General features: G+C 40.5%; 1 protein-coding gene across 1 annotated transcript in view; it reads right to left on the bottom strand.

Annotated features, from left to right (window-relative positions):
* The window catches only part of EFHC2 (EF-hand domain containing 2), a 57,528-nt gene that overhangs the window by 20,784 nt on the left and 17,383 nt on the right, over positions 1–19,361 (bottom strand). Inside the window, exons 4-9 of the mRNA XM_069028319.1 lie at positions 17,090–17,313; positions 13,799–14,053; positions 12,149–12,259; positions 11,682–11,820; positions 3,120–3,285; positions 1,940–2,082 (exon numbers count right to left, since the gene is read on the bottom strand). Of these exons, the coding sequence (XP_068884420.1) occupies positions 1,940–2,082; positions 3,120–3,285; positions 11,682–11,820; positions 12,149–12,259; positions 13,799–14,053; positions 17,090–17,313 (1,038 nt within the window). The remainder of the gene's footprint in view (positions 1–1,939; positions 2,083–3,119; positions 3,286–11,681; positions 11,821–12,148; positions 12,260–13,798; positions 14,054–17,089; positions 17,314–19,361) is intronic.

The following is a 19,361-nucleotide window of genomic DNA, read 5'->3' as shown; positions in this document are numbered from 1 at the left end:
GCCAGTTCTTAGCCACATCCTTCTATTTCACCTTTCTATGAGCTCTAAAAATCAGCTACTCCATCCATTTTAACATCCCAGGGAAGTTAGAAGTCCACTTACAGACACCTGCCTTTCATATGTGCCTTGAAGCATTTATTACTATTAGTGAGAAAATTTGTCCATTTATTGTTTCACATTTTATTTGACCAGCAGTGTTCAATGGGCTCCCAGATGAAATCCCAGCACAAATTCTCATTCCAAACTGAAAGGAAGGCAGGCAGCAATCTCTGGCCTTGTACCCATGCTGCTGATAGCTTGACCAGCTGACCACATCTGCACTGCAGTGTGTGGCTTTGACTCTTCTCTGGGTGCTGTGGGATAAATCTGGGGTCTCAGGTTACAGCTATTATTATTGTGTATTCAAGGCACTTTGGGGCCTTGTCTAGTTGAAATAGTGCAAAGGAGAACTAGAAGTGACTGAACAGGCAGTACACATGCTTGGGGTCCAAAATTCAAACTGTTCCCTAGACTTCTTCAACAGTGCAGCTGTACCTTTAGCACCCTTTATGTCTCCAGACATAAAAAATGCCAATCGAATGTGTCATTCACTGGTGGAGAACTGAGCTGCTCTTGAGCCTCACAGCAGCATTACATATTAAATACATACATAACTCTGTGTGTGTAGTTAGCTGCAACAGAAGAAGTTCCATAAATTACAGGCCACTGAATGCCAGGAAGTGAGTAAAATATTGATAACAAGACACTGCTGCCATAAAAGTGCTGAATCTTGATGTTGTAGTGGAGCAGGACTAACTGGGAGTGCTCACTGAAGTCCTAAGCAGATACTCTACACCTCTTCCAAACACTTCTCAGAGAATTTATTGTATTTTAGTTGGGGGTGAGGTGCCTATTTATGCACTCATAATATAGTTGGATACAAGCAGAGATGCCATCAGAGGTTCTTTGGATTGAAAAGGCACTTCTGGATGTTAACTGCTCTGAAACTGTTGCTGAAGATGTTTTGTGGGCTTCACAGAAAGACACTAATCTCTCCAACAGGGTCATGCTTAGCCAAAGTTCCCCCATCTCTCTGAATTACAGAATGACTTCTGACACCCTTCCCACTGCTCTGTCCTTCCATCTGTGCACAAGACACTTCAGAAAAATGAAAAGATGCTTGAAAATCACAAAACCTTTCATATCCTCAACTGGAGGCAGCCTAAAATGAGCAACAGTGGCCAAAAAGAATTTAAACATGACAACATTTGATGACCATGCTCCAGCAATAGGATAAATGGGCTCAAGCAACTGAGAAGTAACAAAGCATTTATTTGTCACTTAAACACAGTCTGGCTCTTGGAATACAGTTCAGTATTGTACACAAACACAAATCCAGACTCTAGCACAGGGCAATCTTCCCTATTTAAATGCTCAGCACTCCATGATTAATGGTAAAGTATGTTAGAATGCGTCATAGCTGTGTAGCTTTCATGAGTTGCTTCTATACAATGGATGCTGTATAGGTTTCATAACACAGTTTTGCAAAACAAAGGATTTAGTCTTTCTTTCTTGATGTCTTATATTTCCTGTCCCTATTTATCATCAGTTACAATACTGTTCCTGTATGTTATCCACAACAAAAACAAATGTTTAAGGGTCAGATTTTCAAATTAAAATGCAATAAAAGTTCTAGTGCATTACACTTGCAGTTCCCAAAGGATATTGTGAAGTACTGTCATGCAATGAACAATGTAATTCTGAGTGAGGAAGATCATTAATTACTATGACATCCAGCTATGCAAGATAATGCAGCAGGCCTGCTGATGTAATTCCCATTGCATTTAAAAATCCACATCCCTGCTTCTGCTACTGCTGAGTCTGGCCACAATGTTTACAGTAAAGTCCCACCAAATGATATGGGGAACTGGGGCTGATTGGATACATTGCTACATCTTACCTGAGTTTCTCTCTGCATATTCAAATACTAAAATGCTGTCATCCCTCAGGAAGTAGGAAATAATGAATTTCCGATCCTTGTCAATAGGACTGTCCGTGATGAGTTTCGCCGCATAGCGCAGTATGTTACTATCCATGCCATATCTAAAAAACCAAAGGAACAGGTAAGAACTCAAAAACAGAGTATGAGAAAAGTTCTCACCCCTAAGAGATGCCTTCTCCTGAGTTTTGTAACATACATTCATTGTGTTATTACTGCACCAAGAAGGAAAATAGCGTAAGAGTCACTACTTCGTCAAAAACCATTTTCAGCTTAAATTAACAGAACTAGATAGAGTCAGCCAGATAGAAAGGAATCATTTTCAGGGGAAAATTGCTTCTCTGCCACAGGTCTGCAATTAATTTTTGTTCAAGCTGAGTTACAAATCAAGCCCCAAGTTTCTTTCCAGAAAATTTATAAAGGAAGAACACATTTAGGTGTGTATATTTTCAAACTAAATTCTGAATAGCAATTAATACTAGGATTATCTCCCACAAAATCAGGTCCACCAGATGATCTTCTTAGCTGGATATTTATTAAGTGATTGTGTTTTAAATAATTTGCAGTGTCTATGTGTGCACTATCAATACATTCCCGAGCCTTTTCTAACAGCTTTCCTCTTTTACAGAGGTTCTGCAGGTGAATCTTTAGCGGGAGACTTTGCTTTTTTGCTTTGGCTTCAACGACTGCTGCCTGACAAACCATTTCATAATGGAAAGTAAAGGGTTAAAGCTTTAGTAGTGCTACAGTAAAATGCAAGAAATCCAGCAGACAGGAAAAAAAAAAAAACAAGTCTTAGAAAGTCAAACAGAAAAACAAATCTGTGTTGGTCTGCTGGATCATACAAAATTCCTGACTAATGCCTGGACTAAGATTTCCGTCAAACTCCCACTGAAGACGGCAGAGGGAAGGAGGTAGAGGATGGAAGGGTCATAACATTTGTCTTCTCCAAAGAGAAATTTTGCAGAGTTTGCAGAAAATTGGAGTACCATGTCACTAACCCAGGTCTCATGCACCTGTCCCTTACAAGTCTGATGAGCTGTCTATTTTGCTGAAAAAAAATTACATCCCTACATAACATTTATCTCCTTCACAAAAATACATAATTTAAAAAATTGAAATTATTTTTCACAGAAAATACCTGTCTTTCACCAGGAATTTCCTGTAATCCTTATGGGCAGGCTTGATAACCAAACCCCTACAGGAGCTCAAAGAATCTTCTTCAGAACCAAATCCATTGTAAGGAGGAAGAGTTTTTTCTGGTTCTGGAGGTGGTGGAGTCTTATACTGAACAGGGGTGAAATCCACTGCAGCAAAGAGATCAAGACTTATTTGTTACTGCTGTGATGAAGCCATGTTACCAAGGATTTAAACTTCCAATATGAATACTTATTAGCCTATTTCTGTAACAGACCACTGATCAAAGTCAAACCAGCATCCCTCCTACTGTTTGAGGGTAGAAAAAAGGCTCCATGGAGCCAACAGCAAAATTATTTCTTCAAGGGTTTCAGGATTTCATATATAATCTTAAAATGTTTGAAAAATATCATTAAGATACACAGGCAAAATGAAATACAAATACAGTTTCAAAATGGGATAAAATAGTAAATTAAAAATTCTAAATTAATTTTTCAGTTTTATCCTTTGAGACAACATGATTAAGTAAATAACTGGTTTATGAGTTTCCTGCCGTGTGCTTTTGGGCAGAGGAAAATAAATACATAAATAAATAAAATTGTATTCATTATTTAAAACATACCTATATATAAAAACTCTTTGGTACACTAAAGCAAATAACTTCAGTCCACAACTCACTATATCCAGAGTTTTAGAAGCTTTGTTTTCCCTCATTTTCCCCAGACTCAAGTCTTGTCTCACAGTGATCAGTGGTCCTGACCATCCCAGGAACAAAGCAGAAGCTGTCCTGACTCAGCAGAGGCACATCTGGCCAGGGACCTGCACTCAGTTCCCACTGAGGTAGCTCCCAAAATGCTGCTTCCCTGACCCTCGTTACTCCTCTCTTGGTGAAAATCTTGTCCCATTTGGCCCCTTGTTGCACCCCTGCCCTGCCCTTCTGCTGCAGGACAGCTTCCAGTGTGTTCACATAAAACTTAACAGAGGAGCTCAGTCTGCTGCTTAAATGAGGTTAATGGAAAATTGAAAGAGGAAAAAGGGGAACTTGCATATGGGAGAAAGCAAATGAGCAGACTTGAGGGACATGAAGACATCAGCCATAGGAACACAGGATAACTCAGGCTGGACAGGACCTTGGGAGGTCTCCTGCTCACCACAGGGTCAGCTTCAGGTCAGAGGGATACAAGAGATATATGAGACCAGTGTATAAAAGTGGATCCCATGAAACAAAGGCTTTTTTTAAAAAAACCTTAACTTTTCTACCCAGAACTGAAGAGAGATGGGTAACCTAAACTTGTTGCATGGGTTTCAGTGCAAATAGAGGAGGATGACAAAAGTGCTGTCACCTGGAATACTGAACTGGTTTGTGATTAAAATGTTTTAAACACGGCTATATCAGAAGGTCAAAGCACAGCACTCCTAAAATCTGACTTGCCTAACAGCAGTGTGAGTTTAAATATAAAGCAAGCATTCAGATGTTAGAGTTTTTCTTTAGCCTGAAAACATGAGTTCTCCTTCAGCCCTCACTTCTTAGAAGAATATGGTCTGCTTCAAAAAGCTGATCTTTCACCTGAATCAGTCAAAAAGCAGTTTTGCAAAACCACACCAACATTCTTCTCCATAAAAACTACATGTGCCCTTTCTGTGATTCAGAAGCAAAAAGGCCAAGCCCAAAGACAGATCATTCAGAAATTTTCAAAGCCATTTGCACCATGAAAGAGTATGTGTGTGTGTAAACATGCACCAAAATCAGAGACTCACAGAATGGTTTGGGCTGGAAGGGATCTTAAAGATCATTTTGTTCCAACCCCCCCTGTCATGAGCAGAGACAGCTTCTGCTAGACCAGGTTGCTCAGAGCCCCATCCAGCCTGGCTTTGAACTCTTCCAGGGATCACAGAATCAATTTGATCATCTGAGGTCATCGAGTCCAACCTATGACTGAACACCACCGTGTCAACCAGACCATGGCACTGAGTGCAATGTCCAGTCCTTCCTTAAACACCTGCAGGTGACTCCACCACTTCCCTGAGCAGCCCATTCCAAAGTCTAATCACTCTTTCTGTGAAGAATATCTTCCTAATTTCCAGCCTAAACCTCCCCTGGTGCAGCTTGAGACTATTTCCTCTTGTCCTGTTGCCGGTTTCTTGGGAGAAGAGCCCAAGCTCCACCTGGTTCCAACCTCCTTTCAGGGAGTAGTAGAGAGTAACAAGGTCACCCCGAGCCTCTTTTTCTCCAGGCTGAACACCTCCAGCTCCCTCAGTCATTCCTCACAGTACTTGGGGTCCAGACCTCTCCCCAGCTCCATTGCCCTTCTCTGGACCTGCTCTGGACAGGGCATCTGCAACTTCTCTGGACAATCTATTCCAGTGCCTTACCAACCTCACAGCACAGAACTTCCTCCTAATATCTAATCTCAACCTATCTAATCTCAATTTGAAGCCATACCCCCTTGTCCTGTCTCTCTCTGTCAGTTCCCTTCACGTTCTGGAAGGCCACAATTAGTTCACCCCAAAGCCTTCTCTTCTCCAGGCTGAAGAGCCCCAGTTCTCTCGGGCATTCCTGGTAGGAGAGTTGTTCCTTCTCTCTAATCATCTTGGTGCCTTCTCTAGACTCTCTCCAACGGGTCCGTGTCCTGGGACCCCAGGGCTGGATGCAGAACTGCAGGTGGGGTCTCAGAAGAGCAGAGCAGAGAGGTAGAATCTCCCCCTCACCTGCTGCTCACGGGGCTTTGGATACAGCCCGGCACACCCTTGACCTCTGGGCTGCGAGGGCACATGGCCGGGGTATGTCCAGCCCCTCATCCACCAGCAACCCCAAGTCCTTCTCAGCCTGGATGCTCTGGATCTGCTCATCCCACAGCCTGGATTGATACCGGGCGTTGCCCCAGCCCAGGTGCAGCACCTTGCACTTGTTCTTATTAAACCTCGTGAGATTCCCACTAAACTTTATGAGACCCCTATTTTCTAGACACTGTCACCAAAACACCACATTTTCACAGCTCCGCAGCTGTGAATTGCCTGATACGGGCAATTCCTGATACCATAAAAACACGGAGCCTATAAATCGGCATAGACGGAGGCGGCAAGCAAAGCCCGAAGCCCTCAGATGCTGAGCACCGCAGGTAGCACACGGGGTCCCTCCCGCGAGATTGCCGGCTGGATTCTCCGCTGGATTCTCCGCTGGATTCTCCGCTGGATTCCCCATTCCCGCGCCGGGAGCGGCACCGGGAACGGCGGCTCCGCGCTCCTACAGCGCCACCCGGTGGCGGCGCGGCGGAGGCGGCGGGGGCTGGTGCTGCTCCTCGACCCGAGCGCTGATTTTGTAATTATGCAATATGGAGCAGCGTACTTTGGCAGACACAAGCCCCTCCTCTTTGCTCAGGTGTCACAGGTCCTGCCAAAAGCGCTCGGGGCATCAGGGCACCTGTGCGGGACCCCTGGACGCAGAGGACAAGCTCCTGTGTTTACACGCTGGTCACAGTGTGCACAGTCACACCCACGCATAAGGCTTTCATTAAAAGACACTAAAGCGTTTCCCCTTTTGTAAACTTGAGCACATGTGAATGAAAATTAGATTTATAAACTAGAAGGAAACTACATATTAAGAGGAATAATGTTTTATCCCTGGGGGATGTGTTGAATCCCTCACAAGTGAAGCTTGGAGTAAGTGAAATCCAAAGGGAAGTTCAGCCCTTTGGTTCCCATCTCATCCCTGAAGTAAAATGATCTTGTGTTATTCATAGACTCATAGAATCACTAATTTTAGAAAAGACCTCTGAGATCACCAAGTCCAGCCATTAACCCACCACTGTCAGATCCACCACTAAAACATGTCCCCAAGCACTACATCTACAAGTTTTTTGAACGCTTCCAGAGACAGTGACTCCACTACTTCCCTGGACAGCCTGTTCTAGTTTGACAACCCTTTCAGTCAAGAAATTTTTCCTAATATCCAGTGTAAACCTCCCCTGGCACAACTTGAGGCTGTTTCATCTTGTCCTGTCACTTGTTATCTGGGAGAAGAGACTGACCCCCACCTGTCTAGGCTCACTAAAGAGAAAGTTACAAACATCCAGCCTTGTGTCACCTATATTTTCCAGGATTTTAAAGGATTACATATTCATATTCTCTCCTGTGAATGAAGAAATTCTGAAGGAAATTGCCATGGAGAAATACAGGCTACAAAACTAGTCAAAAACTCATTTCTGCCACTTATGAAGAGCCAGCTACCAGAGCTCAAAACTCGTTTCATCTTTGCTCTGCCTCACAGTATTATGGCAGAATCAGCTGGCACTTACACACAAAATGCACTCTTCTCAAGGTGATCACTGGTGTTTAAGAAAATTACCTCTGTCCAGTCTGGAAAGGAATCAATTCTCACTTCTTCCAGGCTGTAACATTTTCAGTGTGAATTTAGAGTGGGTAGAGAGTAAAGCGAAAAACCGAGATTACAAATTTCTACTTCCAGAAAGAGCAGCATAGGTATTTTTGCCATCCATAGTTTCATCCCTCGTTACAGCAGTAACTTGGGGGGTTATTTCACCTCATTTAGCAAACATGGACCACATACTTCTAGCTTTCTCACGACATCAAAACCTGAGTGAGATTGGAACAAGCACTGGGAACAGCAAGAAACAAAACAGCTCCAACCACATCTTTAGCATATAAACAATCTGAAGATAGCAAAGTCTTCTTAGTAAGAAAAACTAAACTCCTCAAGAAGAATTTGTTGCCAGAAAGGCAGCATTAAACCAGCTTGAATGAGCTTGTCAGCTTACAGTTTCAATATACATTCTGAGATTTAGGTATATAGTGTGAGATTACCTTCTGCCCTCTTCAAAGAACTGCAGGAAAACCCTCATGTATTAGATAACACCATATTTCAAGGAAGAGCCAAGTGCTACATATTTTCGATTAGAATGATAACTACACTGAACATCAGTGCAGAGAAGCAGGAAAGAAATTCTGCTTTCAGAGGAAGAAGACAGGCACCTCTGAACTTTAAAGACAGGAGCAGGAAAGAGAAATCCCACTAGACTTGGACAATATAAAGAGGTGGCGATAACCTGGGGAGATGGCAGTTAGCATGGTATTCTCTGTACATCAGAGGAGATGTACAGCTGAGACTGCTTCTAGTGAGCATCTGCTTCACAAGTGAGGTAAGAATTAAAATAAGAAGGCAAAAAATACATGTCCACAACTTCTACATGCAGGATTAAAGAAAACCTAGTGCTCACAGAACTGTCCATGCAGCTGAAACATGACAGCATTTATCCTGATTCAAAGAAAACTTCCATTTACAGTCTTACTTCATGATTATTACAGTTACCTGAGTAAAAAAGGCATTTGTATATGCACAAGTATATTTAGAAGCTGCTGCTTGGTCTCCACCACGCGTAGTAGAGAGGTTAAACACCAGAGACACTGACCTCTGAAGAGCTTTGTGAAAATTGGCAGCAGGCTTTAATGCCTCGCTGAAGGGAAAGCAAGGAGTCAGCTGTTATCCCTGTTATCCAGGAGCAGCTGCCTGGCCAAGAGCACACAGCTCTGCCCCGGCAGCGGGTCAGGGACAGAGCCTGAGAAATGAGGGGGTGGGAGGGGTGGAGAGCCAGGACAGGAGAGGGATTGCAGGGTGCTGTGAAAAGGCTCAACAGCCAGGCTTGGGAGGTGCCGGGACAGAGAAGAAAAAGCAGTAGGAAACCAGATTTTACTGGTTTTGTTCCATCTTGAGTAATCTGTTATTTAAGAATGAATACTTAATACTCTGTGCTAAGATACTGTATTAAGTGAGATGGACAAGCACCAGCTTCCTGCCACTGTACATCAGCCTATTTCCCGTTTCAGCAGGGTGTCTACAACACCTCTATGGCTACAGAGTCTTTTTCTCCTCCTCTGAGCCTGCACTAGCAAGTCTGGACAGGTAATATCACACATTAATACATTTTCTCTTGCATTCATAGTACTTCTGGGTGACAGTAATGCCATCAGCTTCCTACTGAAGAGCATTAGCCACGTTTATCCATGGAAAAACTCTGCTTTTAACGAACATATTAAAAGAGGCAAACCCCACATTAGAAATACATCATGTTCTTCAAGAGAAATCTAAACTCTTCGTTCTCCTAAAAGGCAAATTCTGTGGGCAAGCAATTTGTGCTGAAACTGCAGACTCAAAAATAAATGTCAGCCTCTTTAATGGCTTTGGCAGAAAAGTATAAATTGAAGGGAAGTAATGTAAAGACACAGTAACAAAACAGCTGGATTGATGCCATGCGGTGCTGAGTACTGTGCCTTGATGTAAGAACTAATTTATCCACTTGCTTACTCTTGCTCAAGTAAATGGTCTCCCTGGACTGGAATTGCAATTAAGTCTGTTCCAGTGTTTAATTGGTTCGGAGTGGAATTCCGAGTGCTTTGTGGGACAGAGCCCACTGAGAATACCTTGTACATCCACAGACACACACAAAATGTGTAAATCACTAAGAGTAAAAGGTGAACACTCACTAGTTCTCTCTAAAAACCTGCTTCTAAGACAAAACCTACCCTGATTCTACTCCTGGTCCCTTCCAGTTAAAAAGCCATATCTATGTTTTTTTAATCCTTGTGGGGAAAGCAGAAAAGAACTTTACAGCAAAGTGTGAGTCCCTTAGCTCTAAGAAAGTATTTTCTGTGAACAAGACAGGTTGCATCAAGATGGATGGTTTTCCATGTTAGTCAGAGTCTCTGCCATCATATATCCTTAAAGGTATGTGTAAAACACTTCCCGGTGTCCCAAAGGTCTCAGCTAGAGCACATCTTTGTGTGTTTGGTGTCAAGGAGGCAGAGAAACTGGAGAGAGCACTGAGAAAAATTATCACAGATAGAAAAGAATGGACTATGGAGAAAGACTGAAAGGTATTCCCATAGCAGCAAATGGCCCGGGATGGGAGCAGGGGAGTAAGGTTTTGTATTGGAACAGTGTTCAGATATGTACAAGGTTATTATAAAAAGAGGATACTGAGCAGTTGTTCTTCCAAGTCCAACAGAGATAAGAGAAAAAATTTACTCTCTCAGTTTACACAAACCAGCTTCAGAGCAGCTTTTAAGCAGCATTTTTAACTATGAGGTTAGGACAAGATACCTCAGGAGGCAAAGAAATCTCCTTTACTGCAGAACAGGAACAGACTAGACCACCTACAGTCCCAGTTTTCTAGAATTCTGCACATCAGCAACTTCTGAATTCCCCTAACTCGCTAACCACCTAACTTTAACATCCAGAGACATAAACAGTAATTACCGAGCCAGCATTAGAGGAAGGGAAGGGTCTTTGCATTTGTGTATTACTTGGTTGCACTACTTGTTTGATCCAGGATGGTCAGCTGCATTTCATTTATTGCCTGCCCTGAGTAAGAAATCCCCTTTCTCTGTTCAGGATAATTTGCTCAGACAGAGGATATTGCTGCCAAAAAGCAGCAGTGGTCTTGGCTGAAGAAATTCTCAGAGCAGAACCCCCTATTTTCCATCTCTAGAGTTAAATTTGCTGTTATTACAGATAATACCATGGTTATTGGGCACAGCTTCCTCACTCACTGGCCAGAACAGGTTTACTTTGGTACAGACATGCCAAGGTATTATTGAAAAATTCCTAATGAGAAATATTTTGCCAATTAAGAAATTTAGTGTTTGAATGGCAATGCTACACCATTTAATTCCCCCAATGCAGCAGACAAGCTCTGATACACACACACACTCTATCTGATCACAAGGTAACAGAAATAGTCTGCTCAGGTGTTTTATTTCACAGTGGCAGGGAAAGGCCATAGTAGCATTCTTCCAACCATCTCTGAATAGTTAGATGCTCAGCTGTATTTATTGAATGGATAAACGGCCAGAAAATAACTAAGTCATTTTTGCAGGAAGATGTCCATGATGGAACCATTAGCAAGTCTGACTGGGGACATTCAAAGACAGATAAATGAAAGCCCCTATTGTTATTCATCTCCGAAATGCTTTTCCATAATGGACATAGTTGCTAAATGTTTCCAGAATTTAATGCTGAAACTTCACAGGATACACACTCTAATGGTCCAGAATACTCAAAACTGCATTGTCAAAACCAATAGTCATAGACTAAAACTGTCATGTCAGAAAATCTTATTATGTGAGGATTTTGACATCCATATAAAATGAAACATAGTATAACGGGGAATAATTGAGCTCATTCTACTTACCCACTTACTACATGTTCTTTATTATTTTCTGACTGCACACACAGCTATTGGAAGGGGAGGGGGAAGGAGAGAAGAATAAATGGCAGTCTATCCATATGACTATTTTGTCACTGTAGTTTTCAAATAGAGGCATTAGGAGCAGAACACGTACGTTATGTGTTAGTTTTCAATGGAGCAATGTATAAGAAAGCTCTTCTGGATTACCTGCAAAATTACTGCTTTGCTGCTAACAGCCTACAATAGATTGTTATTGCTAAAGGTTTTAATGAACATGTTTTGTCAGTAAGGAAATTTGAAGACAGGTCTGTTAAACTCAGAACTATAAAAATGCTCATAAGGAAAGGATAATTATCACTACTTACCAATTCCATACTTTCTTCTGTAATGTTCTTTAGTAAATTCATCACAATCACAGATTAATATCTGCCTTCCCCAAACATTAATTACTGCCCCTATTTTCAAGTCACTGTCTTTGTAAAATTCCTGATGCACTGCTCCTGTCTAATAAAAGAAGGAACATTTATACAGCAGTTCCATAAATCTCAGAATCACACAACCTTTCTTAAAACCCAGGTCATTAATTGCGTGTGATTTAACACATAACCTTAAAAGTCTATTGGCAAGTATATGTCACCCCCTGTTAAGCTCCTTCACTTTTACAAATGTGGGATTTAACAGAGTAAATCTCAGTAGTTCTCATTTGAGCTATTTTCCAGTGGCAGCACAATTCTATAAATGACTCTCTTTGTTGCAGAGGATAACAACCACAGAAATTACAAAAACTACTATAAAGATATTCAACAGCTAGAAGCGTTCAACAATATCTGACCTGCAGAATGTCCCTCAGGTACCAGCCTTTGTTTCTTTCTGACCTTCCCAACACATTGAGCAGAGTGTGATTGGTGATGGTGCCTGGATGATACAGAGGAGCGGGAGCATTCTGCAAGGAAAGAGACCAACCCTTCAGAAATACAGGTGACAGTGAAGAAAGAGAATTCTGTTACCTTAGAACCAGCAGGTTTGTTATACACTGACTGTTACTGTAGTATTTTCCTGGGAGAATTTTTAGTAAATTATCAGATTCTACCACCAAACCTAAAAGCCAGTGTTTATTCCCAATGCCAGTACTTATGCCAGAAGTAGCATTCAGAATCTTAATCTCTATCCAAGGATAAAGTCTCCTTTCTCTTGGAAGCAAACAGAAAGCAAAGGTCAGCACACCCAAAGTACCACATCATTGTCAACATCTGCTCTAAAGGCTATTATTTTGATTGGTAGTAATTATAAAAACATTCAAAGAACCATCCAAGGTTGGCCCTACCCACTGCACAAATACAGCAGATTTGTTAGCATGAGTCTGTTGGCAAAGATGTATTTTTGTTTCTATAGTGAGTTTTAAAATTACAGTGGTAATTTATCCCAGTAATATCAAGCTTAATACACATTTATGTTACATTTTTTTTAAATTATGAACTAACTCCTGATTCAGGGTAATCAAAATGAGTTATTTTGTCTTACCACCTCCCCTGACACCACAACTACTGATTCCTCCGCTGCCATTCTCAAAATTTCCAGAGCAAGAAACCAGTCCTTAAAATTGCAACATGCACCTCAGCCGTAGAAGGGGTCTGGTATCACAGAGCCACTGCTAAATCAGCATCTCAGAACACAGGACTCACAAGGTGAGAAAAATGTAATATTTTGCTGGTAGGTTTTTACTATAAAATCTCACGTATATCTATGGCATCACAAATAGATTATCAGTGTCAGAAGGAAAGGAGGAAGAGATTCCCAGTATTTTATTCCATTTGTTAGCTGATGTTATTCTATCACCAGGATCTGTCTGGAGTGATACAGAAGTGTATCCAGATCAGTAATTTTATAATCATAACAGGTTACGGAGGACACAAACCCTTTGAAGATTTCTCTGAGTGGAGCCTTTCTCATGATTAATGCCCAACAAAGCTTATTGATGGATTCTATTGATTTTAACTGGTTTTGCTTAAGGTCCCAAACCCAGAAACTCAATTTCAAGAAATCACACTAGATTTGCTAAAAAGAGGGAATGTTATAGAATACAAAACTGACTTTTCCAATGGCTGCAAATATAAGTCATCGATCAAATCTGAATTCACCTCAGTTTAACATAAGCTTATCAATATTAATTCATTTTCTAGTCCCCATTATGGCAGAGCTTTATTAATACAGTTACCTTAATACATTAATACAGGAGAAAGAAAATCATAGACATCTCTGTGCCTAAATGCTCCTTTTAGTTTAAGCGTGACAAGCCTAAAGATATTTTTCCATCACTTATTAAGCTACTATATGAATGTGTGCAAAACCTAAATCATGCAATTATCATTAATACTCAGAAAACACTTTCTAAATATCATTACAATCCTAAATACAGGATTTTCAAAACAAAGCATTCAATAGTTCTTAATTAGTAGAAGAATTTGAAATTTTCTTTCCTCACCTTTGGAAGTTTATCTCTTTTGAGGAAATATGGAACTGTATCCCGGCCTGAGTTTACTGGTAAAATTTCTCTTATATCAATGGTATCATCAGCCAAATAATAACGAAGAACAAGTTCCCGTGGGCCAGAAAGCTGGGATTCTGGATCATGCCACACACAAGAAAACCCTAAAACTTGTCCATCAAACTCCAGAAATTGTTTCAAAGTGTCAAAGCGCTCATAAGGGTGCAAAGGATTTGTGCTCTCCAAATGTCTCTGGTAAAGGAGAAATTAAGAGAAATATATTTTTAATTATTTGCTCTTACAAACAGGATCATGACAGCATGGTACTGTCTAACCTTAGAACATGGGTTGAGAATTTTCAAATGACACCACACCATTACAATACATGAAACACTATTTATGCCGTTATCAAAGAAGTATTTACAGGGTTGCTGTGCCCTCAGAAAAAATATGAAAACAATTTTGGATTGGTTTTAATCCTTGTTTTTCTTGCAACAAGGTCCTCTAGACCAGAGAATTGTTAAATTATTTACAGTACAGCTCATATTTTCAAGAAACTGCCCGTGGTAATCAGATGGCTAAAATGCCAAATAGCATCACTCTTCCTGATTAACTTCCTTGAAAATTATTTCTTATAGATAATGTGGTGTAAAGAATTAATTTGTTCTTTTCCCTTTGGTATTTTCTGTCTTTCAACTTTAAAACATAGATTTTTAACTTTTGATTTATGTTATACAGTTGGCAGGTATTGGATGTGTTTGTTCTCCTCAAAACACACCCATAGGTCTGAAAAGGAACAGCAGATCTTCAGCTAAAGATACTTTCCAGCTGACATGACCTAGGACAAGGCACTTCCTGCAGTCGTGGTTGCTGCAAAACCAGTGGCAGTGTGTTAAACTGGATCCCAGGATGATGGTCCAATCCAAGTACTGCATTTACATAATGTTAGCTCACATATATAAATGGTGACCTGAACAGAGTGTTTTTCCTAAGTCAAAATCCACATGTCCAAAGTGCATTAAAAGGGACAAGATAATCCTTCTCATCTACAAAATTGCTTCCAAAGATGAATGGTGACAGATATTGATGAGAAAATGTAACCTGAACTGTCTGAACACAAAAAAAACGTTGACTATAGACAGTTCATATAATTGTCTAAATTTCTCTTAATCCACTAACAGCTCTTCTGGCCTTAAAAATCTGAGAGGGAAAAGTCCCATTCTTTCAGAGCATCAAATCTTAAAATAAGGAAAGAAGAACCAAGTTTTGCCTGCCAGTGTCCCTGCTGATCTGCAGCACTCGTTCTATTTCAGGCACATATGCTACAACTCAGTTGTTTACCTTCCCAGAGCTCTCTTTCCTCCTTCCTGACCCTTGAAGATGCAATAAGCAAACAAACACTGAACCAGGTAACACTACTGTCATCCATGGAATACCATCTCCAACAATATAGGAGGAATTTCTGCATGGAAAGGATTGTTAAGCATTGGAAGGGGCTGCCCAGGGAGGTGGTGGAGTCACCGTCCCTGGAGGTGTTCAAGGAACACCGGGATGTGGCACTCAGTGCTCTGGTCTGCTTAACAAGGTGGGGATTCACAGGTTGAACTCGATGATCTCAGAGGTCTTTTCTAACCTAAATGATTCTGTAATTCTGTGAAATATGAGTCTAAATGGTTTGCTGCACTTTTCACTGGCTTCATTTTCTGTCCCATCCCATTCCTTACGTTCCTTCATACCTTTGTTTTCTGGCCATGTGTTAGGAGTCCAGTAAAAACCAATTTAATTTTGGTCAAAGTAGTCCACAGCAATCAAAAAAAAAAAAAAAAAATTACCTTCTACAAATTAGGCACAGAAAAGTGAAAGCATAAGTCAGCCAGAACCTGCTAAAAAACTTTTCAGTAATTCCCCAAAAACATGAAGACATAGATTTTAGTCATTTTTTACCTTCTGATGCTTTTATTTCTCAAACCCTTTCCCCCTCTCCATTCTCTTTAGGCACAGATATGCCCAATACTGGAACGTTTTGCATGTTGTTTAAAAAAAAATAAAATCTAAGTGGGTTATACAGTACCACACATAATGTTGACACAGTCTGACAATATCAAGACAACTCAGCATGTGTTTATATACACAGCTGTTACCTACAGGGGCTGAGTAAGGGAAAAGAAACCCACGGCCAGACTGAGTCACCACAACACAGAACCAGATGTATTACAAATGCTGCTTTTCACTGGGGGACTGCACAAACCTGGCAGCATGAATGAAGAGAAACCAAAGTGTTGACCTGAGAGTGCCTCAGAAACATGGAAATTGTCCTACACATCTCAGTCACAGTCACCTTCCATTACTGCTGCTGAAACCTACAGCAGTTTTCTCCCTGGGAGCACTAAGGATGCTGCAGACACAGGGAGTATTTGCTGCTTCCACAGGACCAGGTTGGATCTATCAAAACAGGCTGCACATCATGGGCCAAGAGTCCTAAGAGTCAGGTCAAGTGCCATCTGCACTCATATTAATCAAGAAAAACAGAACCGAAAGAAACTGTCATTATTCCCGACAGAAAACATCACTCCCATTACTACTCCCAGAGAAACAAACAAACAAACAAACAAATCCTGTAAAGGGGAATCCACACAGAATGTAGGAGTCCTGAGTGAGACTCTTGGAGGTGTGTATGTTTGTGTATATGCATTCCCATACACTTACAAAACAGGGAACCAAATAAAACCTCACAAGTCTTAAAACTGCAGAGCACTGGGTTCTGAATGGCAAAAGAATTTGCTTTACACGTGCAAAGAGCTGTTAAAAACATGTAGGGGTAGAGGTGAAAGATAACATATGAACAGGAGAAAGGAGTCTGCAGAAAGCCATGGGTGTGCTGCAACCACAATTCCAATTAGATCTTCTTTTAAACACTTTAAAAGTGTATATTATCATTAGATTACCTCAAACAAAATCAAGTAGAATATGTAAATTCCAGTAAAACATGTAAGAGGTACTCTTTTTTTTTCTTTTCAGGTTAATACTGAAAGGTTTCTATTACTTTTCCTAATTAATTTTGTTCTGTTTTAAAAGGAGTGTGAACACATCAGGAGAAAATTATTTATATAGTACAATGAGCCACATACCAAAATTTTTAAATCCAAGTTTTCTCTTGGGATTTACTATGCTAAAATAGCTACTTTCTATTTGATATTAAAGAAAGAATTTATGTGATGCATATTACTAATATGCATTCAAACCAAGTTTTATTCAAATCAAGTTTTCACTGCTGCTGCCTCCCCTGACCTTTTGCCGCTCTGCGGTGTATGGGTCATCCGGACGGCTTGCAGGAGGATTTACTCTGATTCCTATCTTCCTCAGGAAGTTTTTTGTGTACAGGTCACAATCTATAATCTTATATTTTCGGCCATAAAAGGTTACTTCTGTGTTGATATTGAAATGATGTATAGTATAGAACTGATCCTCATGAGGAGGTGGAAGTGGAATCTGATGCCGTCGGACAATAGTTCCTGTAAAACAGTTAGAATAAATTAATGGAGTAAATAATAATTTTGCTCTAAGGATCCCTATAGAACTAAGTTCAGAGAAAATAAACTGCCCTAGCAAGGAAAGGAAGTGGGACTTGTCAAGCATGGAGGCAGGGACATTGAACTGAGCTTCCTTAAGGAGCACATGGAAAATAGAGACAAGAGAGGTGAGCTGGGCTGATTGCTGGTCTGAAGTAAAGAATCCATCTCAAAAATACAGAGCCAGGACCTTGCAACCCACAGTCTAACAGGAACATTATCCAAAAGCAAAAGAGAGAAGAGAGGAGAAAAAAAGCGAGATATTTTAACTTTGATAAAGTAATCACACACTTAAATTTTCTTATTCATAGTCTGTAAATGAAAAAACTGTTATCTTGACAGCATTGAATTTGATCACATTTTAAAGAGTAAAAGACATTAAAAGACAAATAAATTTCTATTGGCCAATCAGCTGAAAACTCTCAAATACATTGATGAATTGGGTGATGCTTCAAAAGTACTCATTAGCTGTGAGCAAGAGACTGGAACATCTTTCAGTCTTTCATGTGAGGAAATGTTGAGAGCTGGATCTGTTCAGCCTGGGACAGAGATGACTCGAGGTGGGGAAAATCTATCAAAGTTTACAAATACCTGATGGGAGGGAATGAAAAAGATGGAGCCAGGCTCTTCTCCATGGTGCCCATTGACAGGATGAGAGCAAATTAAAAGATACAAATTTCCATCTGAGCACACAAACCCACGTTTTTACTGTGAGGGTGATCAAACACTGGAACAGGCTCTCCAAAAGGGTTGCAAAGTCTCCATTCTCAGAGATACTTGAAACCCAACAGGACATGGCCCTGGGCATCTGGCTCCAGCTGATTCTGCTTGGGGCAGGGGCGTGGACTAGAGAATCTTGAGGTATCCCTTCCAACTTCAGTGATTTAGGGATACCACAAATATTTTAGAAATAACTTACAAGAATTTTAGAATCAACTTCAAAGCTGCAGCCCTAGTAGGTTACCCAAATTTGTAATACATACATTAAAGACAGGTATGCAGCTCATGTATGACCAGCTCCAATTCGTTCTGGGTTTTCAAAGAATAGCAGATCAGTACAGATGGGACTAAAATCTTTCTTCCAACATTTTGAGAGAACAAGAAGGACAATACTTTTGCCACATGCATACCTCAATATAGTTGTGTTAAAATACCCTGCAGAAAATAAAAAGATGGTCCAGTGTTCCACCTCAGGCTCTTTGCTCTGTTTACCAACCCAGACACCTCTGTACACCAGCTTTACAATGTGCATGCCCACTGGCTAAGACCAGATAGGAACCACCAACCCATAATATTACAATAATTACTCGCCACCATAGGTTCCCCATGACTTTGGAATTACAGGAATTTTTAAAAGTGTTGCAACTTAAAAACAAATACAGTAAAGATGCAAAAATTCCCAAACTAAAAATAGTTCCAGCACCAACCTACTCCTAGACTAATGGATTATTAGGCACAATTAGCTGAAAGGTCTATCTCATTATTGCTCACTGGATCTCTTTCCAGTGCACTCAGCTGTGTATCTGCTGTGGTTTCTCATTAAATCCCATTTGATGATTTTCCAGCACTGCTACCTTGTTTTGGAAGTAGGTGAGGGTGGAGGGGAGCCTGGGGAGAGAGGGGATAAAGAGGCAGAGCAGAAGGGAGAAAGATACCACTGTGTGTTTTGTCTGGTGTTTGAAGGGCCTTATTCCTAGGTTAGTCCATGGAAATTCTTTATTGTTCTTCATTGTTCAATATTATGGAATAATTTGTATGAAATACCTTTCTTTACTACATTATCAGAGTTGTTTGTTAAATTCTAATTCTATGAAAACATATCCTTAATTTTTCAGAGGAATAAAGCAACAAAGCAGATTTACTTTATGTTCCCATTAAAATAATTATTTAAGACCCACTCATCATCCTGATGTTTCACATGTACCAAATCCAACATTCTGGTTACTGACCTGTGATTGTAAAATAAACTTTAACCTCTATCTGCTTAAGCA

Source organism: Aphelocoma coerulescens, chromosome 1 (genome assembly GCF_041296385.1).
Source record: "Aphelocoma coerulescens isolate FSJ_1873_10779 chromosome 1, UR_Acoe_1.0, whole genome shotgun sequence".
In the NCBI taxonomy this organism is placed as follows: domain Eukaryota; kingdom Metazoa; phylum Chordata; class Aves; order Passeriformes; family Corvidae; genus Aphelocoma; species Aphelocoma coerulescens.
The sequence above is the reverse complement of the archived record's forward strand: the minus strand, read 5'-3'. Positions and strand labels throughout refer to the sequence as shown.